At 31.2% G+C, this 16,382-nt stretch overlaps 1 protein-coding gene and 1 long non-coding RNA gene across 12 annotated transcripts in view; both read right to left on the bottom strand.

Annotated features, from left to right (window-relative positions):
• Positions 1–4,019: 4,019 nt before the first annotated feature.
• On the bottom strand, positions 4,020–7,073 carry LOC126757570 (uncharacterized). Its single transcript, XR_007666752.1, has 2 exons — positions 4,945–7,073; positions 4,020–4,911 (listed from the first exon to the last, which is right to left on the bottom strand). It is a non-coding gene; the product is annotated as an uncharacterized LOC126757570 (long non-coding RNA).
• Positions 7,074–8,660: 1,587 nt separating this feature from the next.
• The window catches only part of LOC126757542 (protein 4.1 homolog), a 107,331-nt gene continuing 99,609 nt past the window's right edge, over positions 8,661–16,382 (bottom strand). For 7 of the 11 annotated variants that reach the window (XM_050471533.1, XM_050471525.1, XM_050471526.1 and 4 more), the window contains 5 exons: positions 14,788–15,000; positions 14,302–14,409; positions 13,862–14,011; positions 9,164–9,274; positions 8,661–9,062 (listed from right to left, as the gene is read on the bottom strand). In XM_050471533.1, the coding sequence (XP_050327490.1) occupies positions 8,997–9,062; positions 9,164–9,274; positions 13,862–14,011; positions 14,302–14,409; positions 14,788–15,000 (648 nt within the window). In that variant the 3' untranslated portion in view covers positions 8,661–8,996. The remainder of the gene's footprint in view (positions 9,063–9,163; positions 9,275–13,861; positions 14,012–14,301; positions 14,410–14,787; positions 15,001–16,382) is intronic. The other 4 variants (XM_050471532.1, XM_050471536.1, XM_050471534.1 and 1 more) reach the window with 3 other exon arrangements.

Below are 16,382 nucleotides of genomic sequence, written 5' to 3'. Positions count from 1 at the left end.
GTAGTAGCAAAAGCTGCAAGGTCTGATCGGAGACTTAATTCTGGTACCAATAGGAGCAGTTAACCCTTGGAGTTCGCTCCAATCTGCTCATTGCGTTTCGCCTCTTGGGAAGATTCGTGTTGGGTGCAGTTTAAACCAAAAGGCAGTTAGAATTGAAAATTCAGTTCAGCAGAGAGTCGCATACAGCCGGGTGCCGGACATACAACACGGTAGAGGTTTTAGGTCGGCATCGAACCCGAACAAGGTAGAAAAAATGTCACTTCCACCTTATCAATTGGAACCAAGTAAGCATATATTACTTGGGGCGCTGGTCAACGCTTTGTCTTGATCTCTGTGCTTTTCTTTAGAACTTTTTAAATGGTCTTTATGAAATTTTGCACAGATCTTTGAGATACAATTCTTAAAAACTTGAACGAAAGATTTTTTTTGGATTACAACTATTTGAGCAAATAAATTTCACGATTTCCAATCGGCGTGAGAGTAGCGGCCATCGTTTTCTTTGTCTTGATCTCTGTGCTTTTAAGTACCGTGGGGTAAGGCCATCGTCGGCTGGTACCCATATGAAAACTCAACGACTGTTGTCCTAGGTTTTTGTCAGTGAAAACGTGGGTTTCTCAGCGAGTGGTGATCTTATGAATAAAACTAATAATTTGTTATTAGCTCTCAGTTTATTATATAAATGTAAATAATTAAGCTTCCATGGATACATACATACATACATACTTGTATAATATAAAAATGAGAATAAATTTTATTTTATTTTTTATAATCTCTAATTTATAATCTCTGTGCAACAAGAAAATCTCGTTTCGACGAATATTAAAAATATTTTGTGTGGAAAAAAAGTATTTTTTTACAAAAGTCAATAGCGGATATTGAATTTCCATAATTTTATTAAAAATACATTATTAAACTCAGCTTTTACCAATTAATATTATTTGTATATTTTTCAAAACCCGTTAAAATAGTTTATTTTAATAAAAACTGCTACATTTTGTATAAAAAATGTGTTCAAAATTTTCAAAAACTTATATATTCCGAACTAACTGTGTTAAACATACACAGAACACATATAATTTTCCAATAAATGTTTTCTAAAATATTCACAACATTCAAAATTAAAAATTAAGTAAAAAATGTTTTTGTATTTGTCGCCATTTTCAAAAATTATTAGTATTGAACACATGCATATATATATATGTATATAAGTTTTAGTACAATTTTATATATATTTAATTGTGACATTCATAATTTCAACATTGATTTGCAAGCTTTCTTCGCGCCTGCTTATTTCAAAAGCTTCAAAGCTTCGTGTAAGTTTCTGCAACAACAACGCACAACTTGTCGTAATCAACTTTTTATTTTTTTTTTATTTTTTATGAGTAATGAATATATTATTAAAATACAAATGGATTTGTTATTTACTTGTGTTTTAAGCAATGCAATATTTTAAGGACAAAGGGTGTCCCGGTAAGGCTTTGATCATTTGGTATACATATATTTGAGAGTAAAAGCATTTTTTTCGACATAATTTTTTTTAAATTAATAATATAAATATTATTTATTTTAATGCGTTTCTTATGTGAATGTCTGCTGTGTATATGATAATTGTTGGTGTGTCGGTGAGTTTGTATTTGTGAATTGATTGATAAGCACATGTGGAGTTATTTTAATATTTTACAGTTAATAATAGAATCGTATATAAATATTTTTTATTTACTGGGTAAATAAATTTATTTATTTTCGCTTAATTCGGCTTCAAAAATATTGGAATCAAATCCATGCTGCTTCTTTTCATTCTTAAAAAAATTAATACAATTAAAGAAATTCAAAAAATAGTTAAAAATTATTTTTCTGAAAAAAAGAGAGGCAAGTAAATGTCCGACTTCAAAAATATTGAAATAATATTAAAAATTACAAAAAAATTTTTAACTTAATTTAAAAAATTCAAAAAATTAGTTAAAAATCATATATATTTTTGACAAAAAAGAGAGGCGATTAAATTTTTTACTTCAAAAATAATGAATTAATAAAAAAAATTACAAACAACTTTCAACTGATTTTAAAAACAGTTAAAAAATTCTAAAATTAGTTTCAAAAACATATTTTTGAAAAAACGATAGGAGCGTGAGTTTTATAAGAAAAATATTGAAATCATAAAAAAGTTTGCAGACAACTTTCAATTGCTTTAAAAAAATTAAAACAACTAAAAAATTCAAAAATTCTTCCAAAATTATATTTTTGAAAAAATAATTTCTTTTACTTCAAAAATATTGAATTAATAAAAAAAATTACAAAACAACTTTCAACTGATTTTAAAACCAGTTAAAAAATTCTAAAATTAGTTTAAAAAACATATTTTTGAAAAAACGATAGGAGCGTGAATTTTATGAGAAAAATATTGAAATCATAAAAAATTTTGCAGACAACTTTCAATTGCTTTAAAAAAAATTAAAACAACTAAAAAATTCGATAGGAGCGTGAGTTTTATAAGTTGAAAATAAAAAAGTTAAAAATTATTTTTGAAAAAAAATAATTTCTTTTAAAAAATATTGAATTAATAAAAAAAAATTACAAAACAACTTTCAACTGATTTTAAAACCAGTTAAAAAATTCTAAAATTAGTTTAAAAAATATATTTTTGAAAAAACAATAGAAGCATGAATTTTATGAGAAAAATATTGAAATCATAAAAAATTTTGCAGACAACTTTCAATTGCTTTAAACAAAATTACAACAACTAAAAAATTCTGAAATTAGTTAAAAATCATATTTTTGAAAACAATAGAAGAACTTGAATTTTTTGGGAAAAATGTTGAAATCATGAAAAAAATTACAAACAACTTTTTGATTCAAAGTATTTACCGTTATTTGCAAAAATTGGTCTACAAACACAGAAATACTAAAAAATATGCAAATAAAAACTTCAACTCTCACCACAAACGGGTTTCTTGGTTGCTCAAGGTCAACATAGCATACATAGAATCTCTAAAAACAATATTTTGTTGTTGTTGTATAAAAATATAAACATTCTAAGAAAGAAAGTAAAAAACTAAAAAAAATAAGGTTAGAAAAAATGCAATAGAAAATATTTCTATGCCAAGCTATGTTAACCTCACTTTTTCTGGAGTGAAAAAGTTTGGTGGTACCGTTAAACGCTTTATTGTGAGCTCACTAGACAAAATGTAATTGCACCGCAGTAATCTCATAACGAACTGCTCAGCCATCACTGTAAGGGATCTGCGGCAATTCAGTTAACATCGACATACATACATACATATAATATTTTCTGAGTATTTTTCAGAGTACCAAGCATATATAAATACATATATGTATATGTATGTAGATTAGGGTGGGTAAAAAAATCATATAATTTTTGCTTAGTACTTTGAGAAATAGGTTGTTCGACACATATGTATAAGCAAGTCTACATTTCTCAGAGTACTTAACGAAAAAAATATTATTTTTTTTTACCCTCCCTAATGTGAGGTATAAGATATTATATGTATGTATATTAGATACTTGGTACTAATATTAAGACTGATTTAAGAAGAATATTCAGAATTATTTGTGTGGAGTTTATCAGCAAACTTTACGAAATTTCTATTGCAGAGAGAGAGTGTGTTATTAAGTTCATTTTTTTTTTTAGTTGACACTCTTCTTTTTTTCTTCTCTTATTTTAATGATTCAAAAAGTGCCTGCATGCATTTTGGTAATTTTTTTTTGTTTTTATAATTTTTGTGTTATTAAATGTTTTTTATTAACTTTATTATTGCCTTATAACATATAGCTGCCGAATTACCAATACAGGCAAAATTGAATTGTACATTCAAATTTTTATATTATTTTTGATTATTTTTTTAAATATTTTTTATAATTTTTTAAGTAATTTTTGTATGATTTTTACAGCTATAATAAACACAATTTTTAAATTCAAGTACACGTAATTCCATAATATTTTGTTAAGTGTGACAACAATGATACAAAAACAAAAGATTGTGTCAATTTGTCATACGAGCTTTCACTCGTAATGTCAAAATCAGCTGTTTTCCTTAATTTTAAAATGCAAAAATAGAAATGATTTTTGGAGCGATAAATGAATAAGAAAAGTAAAAAAAAAATGATAAGAATGCACAAAACAACAATTTGTCATACCAGCTTACATTCGTAGTGTTAAAATCAGCTGTTTTCATTGATTTTATAATACAAAATTATTTTTTTTAAATGTACCAGCCATTAAAAATGTGTCTTTGGAGGCATAATTTAAAACGAAAATTCAAAAGAAATATGCATTCCTTAAATTTCGGTATATATCTACCGACATTCATGCTCACCATGGCCAAGTTGGTCGAATTGGTTTTGAATATAAGAAGTTTGAAATTATCTATCTTAAAGATTTTGCTATTTGTATGGCGAGATCGGCAGGCAATCATATACTGAGAGCTGCTACCCTACTGCTGAACTATAAATACGGATTTCCACAGTCAGAAAACCTTAAGAAAAAAATTAAAGAATATTAAAAGCATTTTAATAATAATAAAATTTTTTCCTAACTTGCAGCAGACATTCCATTTAACATAACCTTATTTAATTGAAACATGTATGACAAGCTATGGAGCGTCAAACTCGTTAGAAAACAAATTAAAAAACAAAATAATAAAAACTAAACTTTTAAAACTAAATTTGCTGAAATTCAAAAGCTATAAATATATGACAATGTGATGAAAAAACCACTGTGATGCCTTACTTTATTATTGAAATTTGATTGTCAGTTACAATGTCATAAACCGTGTGAGAACAGAGCGTTAAGTCGTGAAGAGATTGTACTTCAAAAATGATTTCCAAAGCTAAATTTCTATTACAAAAATTTGAAGGGCAAACACAGATTAGGCAGAACATATTGTCAAATATCTTCTATGAAACATAGCGCTAACATACGATAACAGCAGACAGCATTTGATTTGATATTTTTCTAAAATTCGAAAGATTGACTGGTAAGCAAAGAAAAATTAGGTCCATTTTCGAACAATAATCGAAATATTTGCTTTCGAAATTCGAATCTGAGTTTATTGAAAACATCAATATTATTCACTGAACTAAAAGAAAATTAAGAAATATTGCCGTCATTAACGTTGTACTCTTATGTCAGCAGCCCAGATTACTACTATCTTTTTATTCAGTATTAAAATAGTACAGAGAAGATTTCTTATGCATCTGTCCAGCCTTATCAAGAAATTGTCTTAGATATCTAGAAGCTCAAGCAGTTCAAGGGACTGAAAGAAGTATCAAAATTACATATCAAATCGCCTCAATTTCAAAATTTGCAAATCGTGCAATTTTACAATAATAAGGGATCAGTTAGCGCGACGCATAGCGCTTTGAGTCCATAGTTCGGTCGATATGCAAGGTTATTCGAGCAACCATGGATAGATTTCGCACCACGTTTCCCCTGGTCGATAATGTGCATGCTCAGAGACGCGATACAAGTCACACAGTCGAGCAGAGTATCTTTAATAAACAAAATTGTCGTATTTGTATTGACGATGAAGCCATTTTTGAAACGCCGTTACATGCTGAAGAATTCACTGTGGGCAGAGGGAGTCATTGGTTCATATTTCGTCAAAAATGAAATCGGTCGTAATGTTCAGTGAATGGGGAACACTGTAGAGCCATCGTTAATGACTTTTTCGTGCCTGAATTGAAGTATGTTAATGTGATGAACCTTTATTTCCAACAAGACGACGCTACATGTCTTACAGCCAATGAAAATATCAATTTAATGAAGAAAAGTCTTGGTGAGCACATTATCTCGCGTCGTAGGTTTGTGGCGTGGCCCACAAGATCGTACGATTTAACACCGCTGGACTACTATTTGTGGAGTCTGTTTGAGCTACTGTGTTTGTAGGTCGCTTGTCTACGCAATTAAGCCCAAGATGATTAACACGTTGGAGGAAAATCGATCGGATCGAAGGATCGTTATTGCAAAGAGTAGTGTCGAATTGGGCCTCTCGGTTTGAATTCATACGAGCCAGACGCGTCAGGCACTTGGTCAAAATCATTTTTAAAACCAAAACCTTATCTTTGTAAATAAATTCTTAGCAATAAAATTAAATAATATGCGTTTTATTTCTTCCTGAAAACTACACTTCTAAAAAAACACCCTTTATTTTATAAGACCTCCGATGTTTTTTTATTACAGGGCTTTACAAACTTCGCGGCAAACTTAAAATAACCTGTTCGGGGTATGAAAAAAAACGAAAACCAACAAAAATGAAATGAAACAAAAAGTGTTCATATTTATAGAAATGAGTGTTTGTTTTATTTAAATTTTTTAGATTCCGTAATTTATGCACAAATTTGCCTGCGCTTGCGTCGTAAAGTAGAATATTTGAAAATTCAAAATGTTGCAGCTAAATATATTATATTATATGCATTGTTCTAAATACATATATGTACGTATTAGATGCTATGTGTATTAGGGTGTGTAAAAAAAATCTATTGGTGGTTTTTGGTTTTTTTTCGCTTTGCACTCTGAAAAATATGCTCTTAGGCACCACTAAGAAAGTTTCTCCAAGTATGAGCCCTTAATTGTAACGAGCAGGTTCTCCGCCTTAAAGTTTTTTATTTTTTGCTAATTATCATGTAGAAAATTCAAAACTCGCTTACAACTACTTGAAAATATATCCCGTTTCAGATGTTTTGTAGGAAATTAAATACTTTACAAAATGGTCTCCTATAATTTGTCGATTAAGTTAAGCGTTTACAAGATAACTAGCGTAAGAAATGTAAGAAAAAAATATTTAAAAGTAAAAATAAATAATAAAAAAAATAAAAAAAAATAATAAAAAAATAATAAAAAAAAAATAATAAAAAAAATAAAAATTAATAATAAAAATAATAATATAGAAAATAATTTAAAAAAATTAAAAGAAATTCCTACAAAACAATGAGTTTTGAAATTAAAAAAATTTCTAGTTATAAGATTCCTAAGAAAAAGAAATTGCCTTAAAATAGTCACACTTCCATAAAATTAAAAAAAAATTATAAAAATTAAAAATAAATAATAAAAACATAATATTAAAAACAAATTTAAAAAAAATAATTAAAAAATAAGAAAATAAAAAATATAAATAAATAATATAAAATAATAATTAAAAGAAATAAGAAACCATTTATGTAGAGCATTAAATTTCCTAAAAACGATGAGTTTTAGAATTTATAATGATTTTTTTGTCAGTTATAAGATTCCTAAGAAAAAAAATTGCCTTAAAATAGTCACACTTCCATAAAATTAAAAAAAAAATACAATATAAAAATTAAAAATAAATAATAAAAACATAATATTAAAAACAAATTTAAAAAAAGTATTAATAAAAAAATAAGTAATAAAAAAATAATTAAAAAATAAGAAAATAAAAAATATAAATAAATAATACAAAATAATAGTTAAAAGCAATAAGAAACCATTTATGTAGAGCAGTAAATTGCCTAAAAAACTATGAGTTTTAGAATTTATAATGATTTTTTTTTTGTCAGTTATAAGATTCCTAAGAAAAAAAAATTGCCTTAAAATAGTCACACTTCAATAAAATTAAAAAAATATATAAAAATTAAAAATAAATAATAAAGACACGATATTAAAAAAATTTAAAAAATAGTAATAAAAAAATAAATAATAATAAAATAATATAACGTAATATTAAACAAAAATTTAAAAAATAGTAATAAAAAAATAAATAAGAAAAAAATATTTAAAAAATAATAAAAATAAAATATATAAATAAATAATATAAAATAATAATTAAAAGAAATAAGAAACCATTTATGTGGAGCAGTAAATTGCCTAAAAAACTATGAGTTTTAGAATTTGAAGAAGAAAAAAATATTGCCTGAAAATAGTCGCACTTCAATAATTATTATCTTTTAAACGCTTCGATTTACGAAAACATTGTACTAGACCTCTTTTATAGAGCATTCAATTTCGTACAAAATCCATAAAACAAAATATTTTTTGAAGGACATGGCACGAGTTATGAATTTTTGTAACTGATAATAGCAAAAAAATGTAAAAATGTCAGAGCGAGGACCTTCGCGTTGCAATTAACCATTCACTCTTGACGAGATTTTCTTAGAAGTGTCTTCTTTTTCTTTATTGGCAAAGACAACGCTTACGCGATAATAGCCAAATCTGAGTCGTAGCGGTCTCTAAGAACACAATTTTTAGCGAATAAAGCGAAAAAACTTCGATTTTTGACCCACCCTAATGTGCATCGGTTTGCAGCTGCATTTACATTTATGTGGAATCTTTTTTTACACTTTTTTTCTTGCTGCACTGCTGTACAAAATACTTGTCTGCGTTTACTTGAATGCATATACAATTTGAACTTGTTTGTATTTATATTTTATTACACATAATAATAATAAAAATCAACATTACAAAGATAATAATAATAATAATAAAAGCATTTCGTTTATTTTAACTTAAGTTGTTAGTTGAAATTTTGCATTCTTTACTTTTTATAGCATTAATTATGTATTTTCATTTTAATTGTAATTGTATTTGTAATTGGTAATTGGTAATTGTAATTTACTTGCTGTCAGCTTAAATATAAATTTTTTATAAAATTAATGTAAATAAAAAATAGACGATTTTTTTCTCATTTTTGCTTATTGTGTGCTTTAGAGTAGTATTTCCGCTGCTTCTTTTTAAACGCTTATTTATGTATGTATATATGTGTATGTGTGTATATAAGTTTTAAAGGGTGGCTCGATTTTTGTTTCGTTCTCTGCTTTCACTTTCACTTTGTATGTGTGCGGGTGCTTTTAAAATGAGTTGTAGCATATATGTAAATACACATACATATATGTATGTAAAATACATCGTTTATATATGTATGTACATATATTTACATATATATATATATATATAATGTCGGTCACTACTTTGTATTTGATACTCTCTGTTTATTGGATGTGTGCGAAGCTGAAGTATGGTTTTACTGCGTTTGTTGTTGGATTTCAATCTTCTCCACTGTCATGTCTGGATTCATAGCTGTCGCCTCCTGTACATTTTGAAAAAAAAAAAAACGGAAATTAGCAATTAAGTTATGATTTATAGTTTCTAAGACGACGATCAGCAATGGTAATGATTTTCAAAACTCACCTGAATTGCTTCAGCCAATGCCTTGTCATGATCAATTGGATCGCCATCGGATTGTATGGTGATCTTCTGTTCAACACGTGTTTCCACAATGCCATCACGTTCGGTTTTATACTGTGAAAGAGTATGAGGAGCGTTAATATTAGAGAAAATGTTTTTAGAGATTTTATATTATTTTTTATGGTATACTTGTATATTAAAATTGAAACAACAGTTAGTTTAGAATTAAGTAAATAAACGGATCTCTCGTGAGACCACGAAAAAGACCATGTGACCAAGAAAAACAGTTAGAAACCTCAAATTCATCTCCTACGAAACCTGAACTTTCCTTCGCAAATAAAAGAGATTTTTTTGCAAGCACTTGAATTTGGTCAATCGGTTTGTATGGCAGCTCTATGCTACAGTGGTCCGATATGAAAAATTTATTTGCATATAGCGGCATTGCTTTAGACAATAATATTTGCCAAATTACGTGAAAGTATCTTGTCACATGGAAAAGCTTGCCATAGAAAAACTTGAATTGGATCCTTCAGTTTATATGGCAGCTATTATCTATAGAGAGCCGATATCGACGGTTCTGACAAATGAGTAACTTCCTGAAGAGAAAAGGACATGTACAAAATTTCAGAGCGATAACTTAAAAACCGAAGGACCAGTTCGCGTATATACAAACGGGCATGACTAAGTCCACCCGTTCCCATGACAGTCGAGACTAAGTAGGCGAAACGGTACCGGATTTTTGTCCAGCTAACGACTGTCAACCCGGCAATATGCCTCGAAATTAGTTAAGGAATGATTTCTGACGCTACAACAACAAAAACTAAATCAACTCAACTCGTCGCTGTCATTTTCAACAAACGAGTCTGTATGCACCAAAGCTCCGAAGTGCTACAACGCTAATTTCAATTTATTATACTCTACAACAATGGTAATTCCAATTTAGTTTTGTTCACATAACGGTTGTTTGTAAGTCCTAAAACTTCAGATATTTATATATACCAAACGATGTCACAGTAGATAAAAGAACATGATGAAAAACAGGTAACGTTTGGAAATCCCACAAGGCAACTATAGAGTGATTTGCCATAAATGATATTTGATGGCACAAAGGATCGCATTTGCATAAATGATTTTTTTGGAAAATTTGCCTACTATCGCACAAAAAATCTTATGTCAACCAAAGAGTCGTTTTCTTCAATTTCCATATACAGTTCAAAAATGGAAGAAATCGGATAATACCAACCTCCCATACAAAGGTTATGTTCAAAATCACTAAAACAACCGACTAACAAAAAACGTCAAAACACTAAATTTTACGGGAAGAAGATTGGCACTTATGGACCAAGAAGCATATCTCAGGAGCTACTAGACCGATTTCAATGAAATCGGTATATAATGTTTTCTTAACAGCTGATGACATGTGAAATTGTGAAATCGGAATCTATACAAAAACTGCCTTCTCTGTATAATACGGAATAGCAAGATGATAGCGGAATAAAACTTTACACATATACGGTATTTGAAAAATATGTAAATGACGAATAATGAAAGATTATCACTTTACCATGCGAGAGTATAAAATGTTCGGTGACACCCGAACGCCCTTCCTTACTTGCGCTTTTGACAATGTAAAAAGAACAAGAAAAAAAAACAGGTAACGTTCTCCTAGAGGATTTGGAAGCTACACAACTTCGACCCCAAGAAAAGAATATTCGGACGACAACGCAACAACAAATACATGAGAGAAGTCATAAAATCGAGTTCGTCGACAGATTTTGGCGGAAAGCAGAATCGGGCGTCAGCTGTAGAAGGCACAAGGTAAAAGGCATTTGGAGCATGCAAATCTGGTCTAGAATTCAGGTGGCTGGTCTAGAACTCAATTACTCACTACGAAACAACTATTCAAGCAACCAAGGCTATAGAGCTTACAAAAAGATAAACCCGGATCGAACAAATTAATCAGAGAAATTGGCGCTGGATAGGCCACAGTTTGAGGAAGACTCTAAACAGTTTTGAGATCTCTTTTGACTGGAATCCGAAGGAAGCAAAAGTCGGTGTCGACCTAAACTGGAGAAGGGCGATAGATCGGCATTTGGAGCTCGCAAATCTTCAGAAACACAAAGCACAGAATATTCAACGCCTGCGTGAAGTCGACGCTGGTGTATGGAAGCAAAACATGACTGATCCAGAACTACATCACTCACAGACTCCAAGCCTTAAACAACAATTGTTCACGAATCAACTGCAGAACACACTGGGTCCAAGCTACAAGCAACTAAGCGCAATAAATATATAATAATAATTGCAAGAAATTGCGCTGGATAGATCATACTCTCAGGAAGACTGCAGCCTTCAATATAAGTACTGGAATTCGCTTGACTGGAATGCGCAAGGAAGCAGAAGTCGGGGCGGACCTCAACTACCATGAAGAAAGTCGTTACTGCATAAAATAGCAAAAATAAAATCAAGTGAGACGGCGCAAAGACCACAACTCTCAAACAGATGTAATGACGTAACCTGCTATCGGTCCAATGTTCCTGAGAAGAGTAACAAGTAAAAAAACCATAAATTACAAATTTCTTCTGCAAATTTTCGGCGCATATTTCAAGCTTACAGCTAGAAAAAACACCGCCAACCCCAAAAGCACTTCATATTTTACACTATTTTGGACAAACAAGAGCTACTGACATACACATATACCGCAAATCGTATAATGCAACTACAGATATTATTTTTGATATTTTAATTAGATAAAATAGACGAACTTTCACAGATACATATATACAAAATATACAGTTTTAAGCTGAAACAAATACAATTACTTAAGTAGTTCACTGGAAATTTTATAATAATATACCCAAGGCATCATTAGCTACTTTTTAAGGGGTTATTCTTGTCTAGGATTTTGAAAAAATCGATTTTTTTTGCATATCTTGAAAGTTTAGACGTTCAAAAATATGACCTTGGAAGGATTTTTCAAAATTCGACTTATTTTCGGAGATACAGCCGATTTTGTGACGTGGCGTCCGGGTTCACTAGAATTGTCTCCTAAACTTTAAACGCGTTTTTCTCAAAACTGACTTTTTCGGAACGATACCCACGATTTCTCAGGTTCTACTGGATCGATTTACTTGAAATTTTTATAGATATAGGCTTTGTCAAAGGTTAGAACTAGCCCCATCCCCAAATTTTTATTTTTATTATTTTTAAAAAAATCGAAATAGTCAGAAAAAGTGATCCAAAAAAACTTTTTTTTTTCAGGCAGTCGCCATTTTGTGAAAAAAAAAATTTTCCCACTTTTCCGTAGTTCCGGCCATTGCGACATTATTCCAGATTAATAATCTTTTTTTTTTTTTGGTTTCAGATAACTAGAAGGGTTAAAATCATGGGTATGGTCACGTGGAAATTTTTAGAGACCCCCCACTTCGTCAGCTCATAATTTTTGAAATTTTTTACTTTTTTTAGTTTTTAATTTTTTTCTGTACTCTTCTAAAATTAACAGTTTTTTGAAGAACTTGAGAATCCGACCAGAGACCGGATCGATTTCACAAGTCGCTGTATCGATTTCTTCAGGACGACCACGGGATGACCACTATGCGTACAATCACAATTTTGCCAGTTTTGCGATCAACACGTCCGACTTTGGTGTACACATCACCGGATTCAGGATCAACTTGGGTGGTGGCATAGTGTGGTTCGCCAATAGTTTGGTTAACATCGCCGTGGCTGTATAAATCTGACCTGAGAATGATTAGATTTTGGCGGTCTTGGGATCGAATTTGTTTTGTTTCTTGATTTCGTTTGTTTTCGGAACGAGATAACCGTAAATAGTGATAACACAGGCGGTCTTCGTGAGTAAATTTCACAGCTCTCGGAGAATTAAATCGTCGGGCGCTCTCGATGTGTAATTGATAATTGCATTTGTTGCGGTATAATCCTTCTCTAACACTGGCATGTCTGTATGTCAAAAATGGGTTGACTTCGGCTGACTTTGCTCCATATGATTGGATTTTTTGAAACACAGGAATTTTTTTTTTAGTATGTGCTAGGATAATAGTTAATAGAAAAAATCGGGTCATTACTATCCTAACTCCCATATAGTACGTATAATGATTTTCGTTTTTCTAACAAATCTTATGCCGAAAATATCGGTCAATGTATGAGTTATATAGAGTATATATAAAATTGCTTAAATTCCGATACTCTGATTGACGTTTTACATCTTAAGGTTTTCCCTGGTGTTGACTCTTGCAAGTTGCGAGAACACCCGAACCTAGCTCTTTCTTACTTATTGTCTCAACATTTTTTCACATAACCGCAAAAGTTTTGTGAAAAAATCAAAAATCGAAATTTTGGGACTTTTACTTTAATCTCCAACAAATATTCTACAGAACCCATAGCTCCGCCGCAAATAGAGAAAACCCATTTTTAAACCAACAAAGTTCTACCAAGCCCCGCTTCCTCTTCTCCACCTCGATTTAAGGTCGAAAAGAGGAAGGGCGCCGTGGTAGAAAGTTTCGTTGCCAATGGCTTTCAAACCACTATGAATTTCTTTCACTGTTTAAACATTTCAAAGGCATCTGCTCGGCTCTAATAAGTTTAGAAATACGCTTTTTTCAAAGGAAGTATAATGCCTTGGGTATAAGCTACGTAAAGTCAATAACGAAACTCTAATTAATTTCGATTTGAGTTCCAACTTACGGTAATAGTTTCCACAGTTCGCGTTTTGCTGCTGAGCGTTTGTGTTGAAACGATTTCGCCGTGTCCGGAGTAGCCAGGTGTGTCCTCACCTAAAATGACGCGGGTTTGTTCAACATGTGGACCGGGTACAGCGGCGTAGCTACCATGTCCCTGAAAACGGCAAATACAACAAAGAACTATTAGTATTTTCTTGTCGCCAGAACTGCCAAAACAAAGTGTGGCTGCTGTGGATGATGTGTGAACAATGAACGACTGGTACTTGGCGCAATATAAGAGTACAATTATAGTTACTAGAAAAATGCTGCATAAGGAGACTACATCTATACTAAATACATACATATATATGATATATAGAAAAGTTGAAAAGTGAAAAAGTGAATGGATCATATGTGATTTATGTGTGTTGGTGTGTATGTGTGTTATTTTTTGATGAGACAAACCTTTTCGTAGGCGGTACGCACCACACTGGACCCGTCGTATGGGCCATCGATGGGTGTGCCCGAGTCGCCAGAGCTAGTCGATGAAATACTGTCTCCACGGTCTCGGAACTACAGTTTGTTAATTGCGTTTTTTCGATTTTTTTTTTTTTTTGGTACAAATTATATATGGCAAACACATTGCAAACACAGTTCGGTTTATTAGTTTCATTTCATACAACAGTACGGTTAAATGCAATCAACGAGTACGGCAATCAATCAACATACGAGTAGACGAAATAAATATAATGCAAAGTAAAGAAACGCTTTAATTTAATTATGAAATTATTAATTATGAAAACTAAAAAGAAATAAAACGTGCAATAATAATGTGGGAAACATGCAACGCTGCTTGAGCGCGCCACAAAACTCGCGAGTCCTGCGGCACTACTAAGCGCTCTCGTTACTGTCCTCGTTACTCGCTACTCGCTCGTGTCGCTTGTCGCTTACCTGATCGCCGCTGGTCACTGTGGCTGTGGTCTTTACTTCCTGCGTAACGACGCGCTGCTCCTGCTTGTTGGGGTCATGGGTGCGCGTTGTCGCCACGGTCTTCTCTTCGAGTTGTTCGGTTTTGGCCTTCTTGCCCAGATCTTCGTGGGTTGTGGCTGTGCGCGTGGTTACAGCGGTGGCCGTTACATAAGCACCGCTCACATCGGCATCAGCCTGGTTAGTTGGTTTTTAATTTTTTTTTTTTTTTTATTTTTCGTATATTTCGTCATAAGTGTACAACAAAGGAAATGAAAGCAAACCAGGTTGTTGAAATGATTGCAAAAAACAAAAAATGTCATAAGTAAATGTAAATGGTTAATAATGAAGATTTATTTTAATACCGTTGTTTAGCAAAGCACAATGGTTTAAAGCAGGGTTGCACAAATAAAAAAAATATGCTATGGCAGCTGCTTTATTTTCAGTGTGCGGTTGACGACAGAGCTTCAAACTGTATTCGAAGCTGGGTGCTATAAAACTGCTCACAGACCCTGGTTCTCTGATATTATTTATAAAAGATGGACTTATATTCACCATACATGAAAAATACACCATCAGTGTTGGACTAAAATATAAACTGACAAGTAGTAAGAGCTTCCTGAAAGGATTGACTCGCTTTTAGGATCTGGATCTGGATGACTATAAATCGAGTCACCCTGTTTCTCTGATATTATTGATATTAGGTTACCTTATATTCACCACACATGAAAAATACACAATCAGTGTTGGACTAAAATATAAACTGAACAAGCAGGAAGAGTTTCCTGCAAGGTTGACTCGCTCTTATGGCACGGTATACTATTTTGAAATTTCTAATGCTAGAAATCTTTAAAATTCTTTAGGGGAGGGATTTAATCAAAATTTTCAACACTTTGAACGGAATATCAATATTCGGAGAACTAAATGTAAAATTCGAATTTCGAAAATTATTTTTGGATGTCCAGAACACAAAAATGTATGATCTGCTGCAAAGGTCTAATACTCAATTAGCTAGAAATTGAGAGATCTAAAAGAAAGTCGTTTTCGAACATCAACAAAGTTCAAAGAAAATTTTGATATATTATAAAAAAAAAAGACCTATCTTCTTAAATATGGAACAATTGTTATGTAAATTACCCACCTAAAGGCATTCTAACCAAAAATTCGAACTTCCGGATAACCAAATGATCGCAAAAACGAAATTCATAATATTTGGAACTTTTCTGTCAACGAATTTTCGAACATTCTATTAAATTTCGGTTATTCGTATTTGGACATAACCAAAAAATTATTAATTATATTCGGAAATATGCATTGTTGAAATTGTTACGTTTACCAAACTACTCTGTCGACGGAATTTTTCGCTTAAATTTCAAACAATTGTTATTTATCCAAATCGTAATTCCGACAAACCAAATAACTCATAATATTTGGAACTTTTCTCTCGACGGATTTTCGAACATTTCATTAAATTTCGGAATTTCGTAATTCAGTATATCCAAAAAAATTTAATTTCGATTTCATTATATTCGAAAATATGCACTTTTACCGGAAATTTGTAATTCCGCATAACCAAATTA

Source organism: Bactrocera neohumeralis, chromosome 4 (genome assembly GCF_024586455.1).
Source record: "Bactrocera neohumeralis isolate Rockhampton chromosome 4, APGP_CSIRO_Bneo_wtdbg2-racon-allhic-juicebox.fasta_v2, whole genome shotgun sequence".
In the NCBI taxonomy this organism is placed as follows: domain Eukaryota; kingdom Metazoa; phylum Arthropoda; class Insecta; order Diptera; family Tephritidae; genus Bactrocera; species Bactrocera neohumeralis.
Note: the sequence above shows the minus strand (reverse complement) of the source record. Positions and strands in the feature narration are given on the sequence as shown.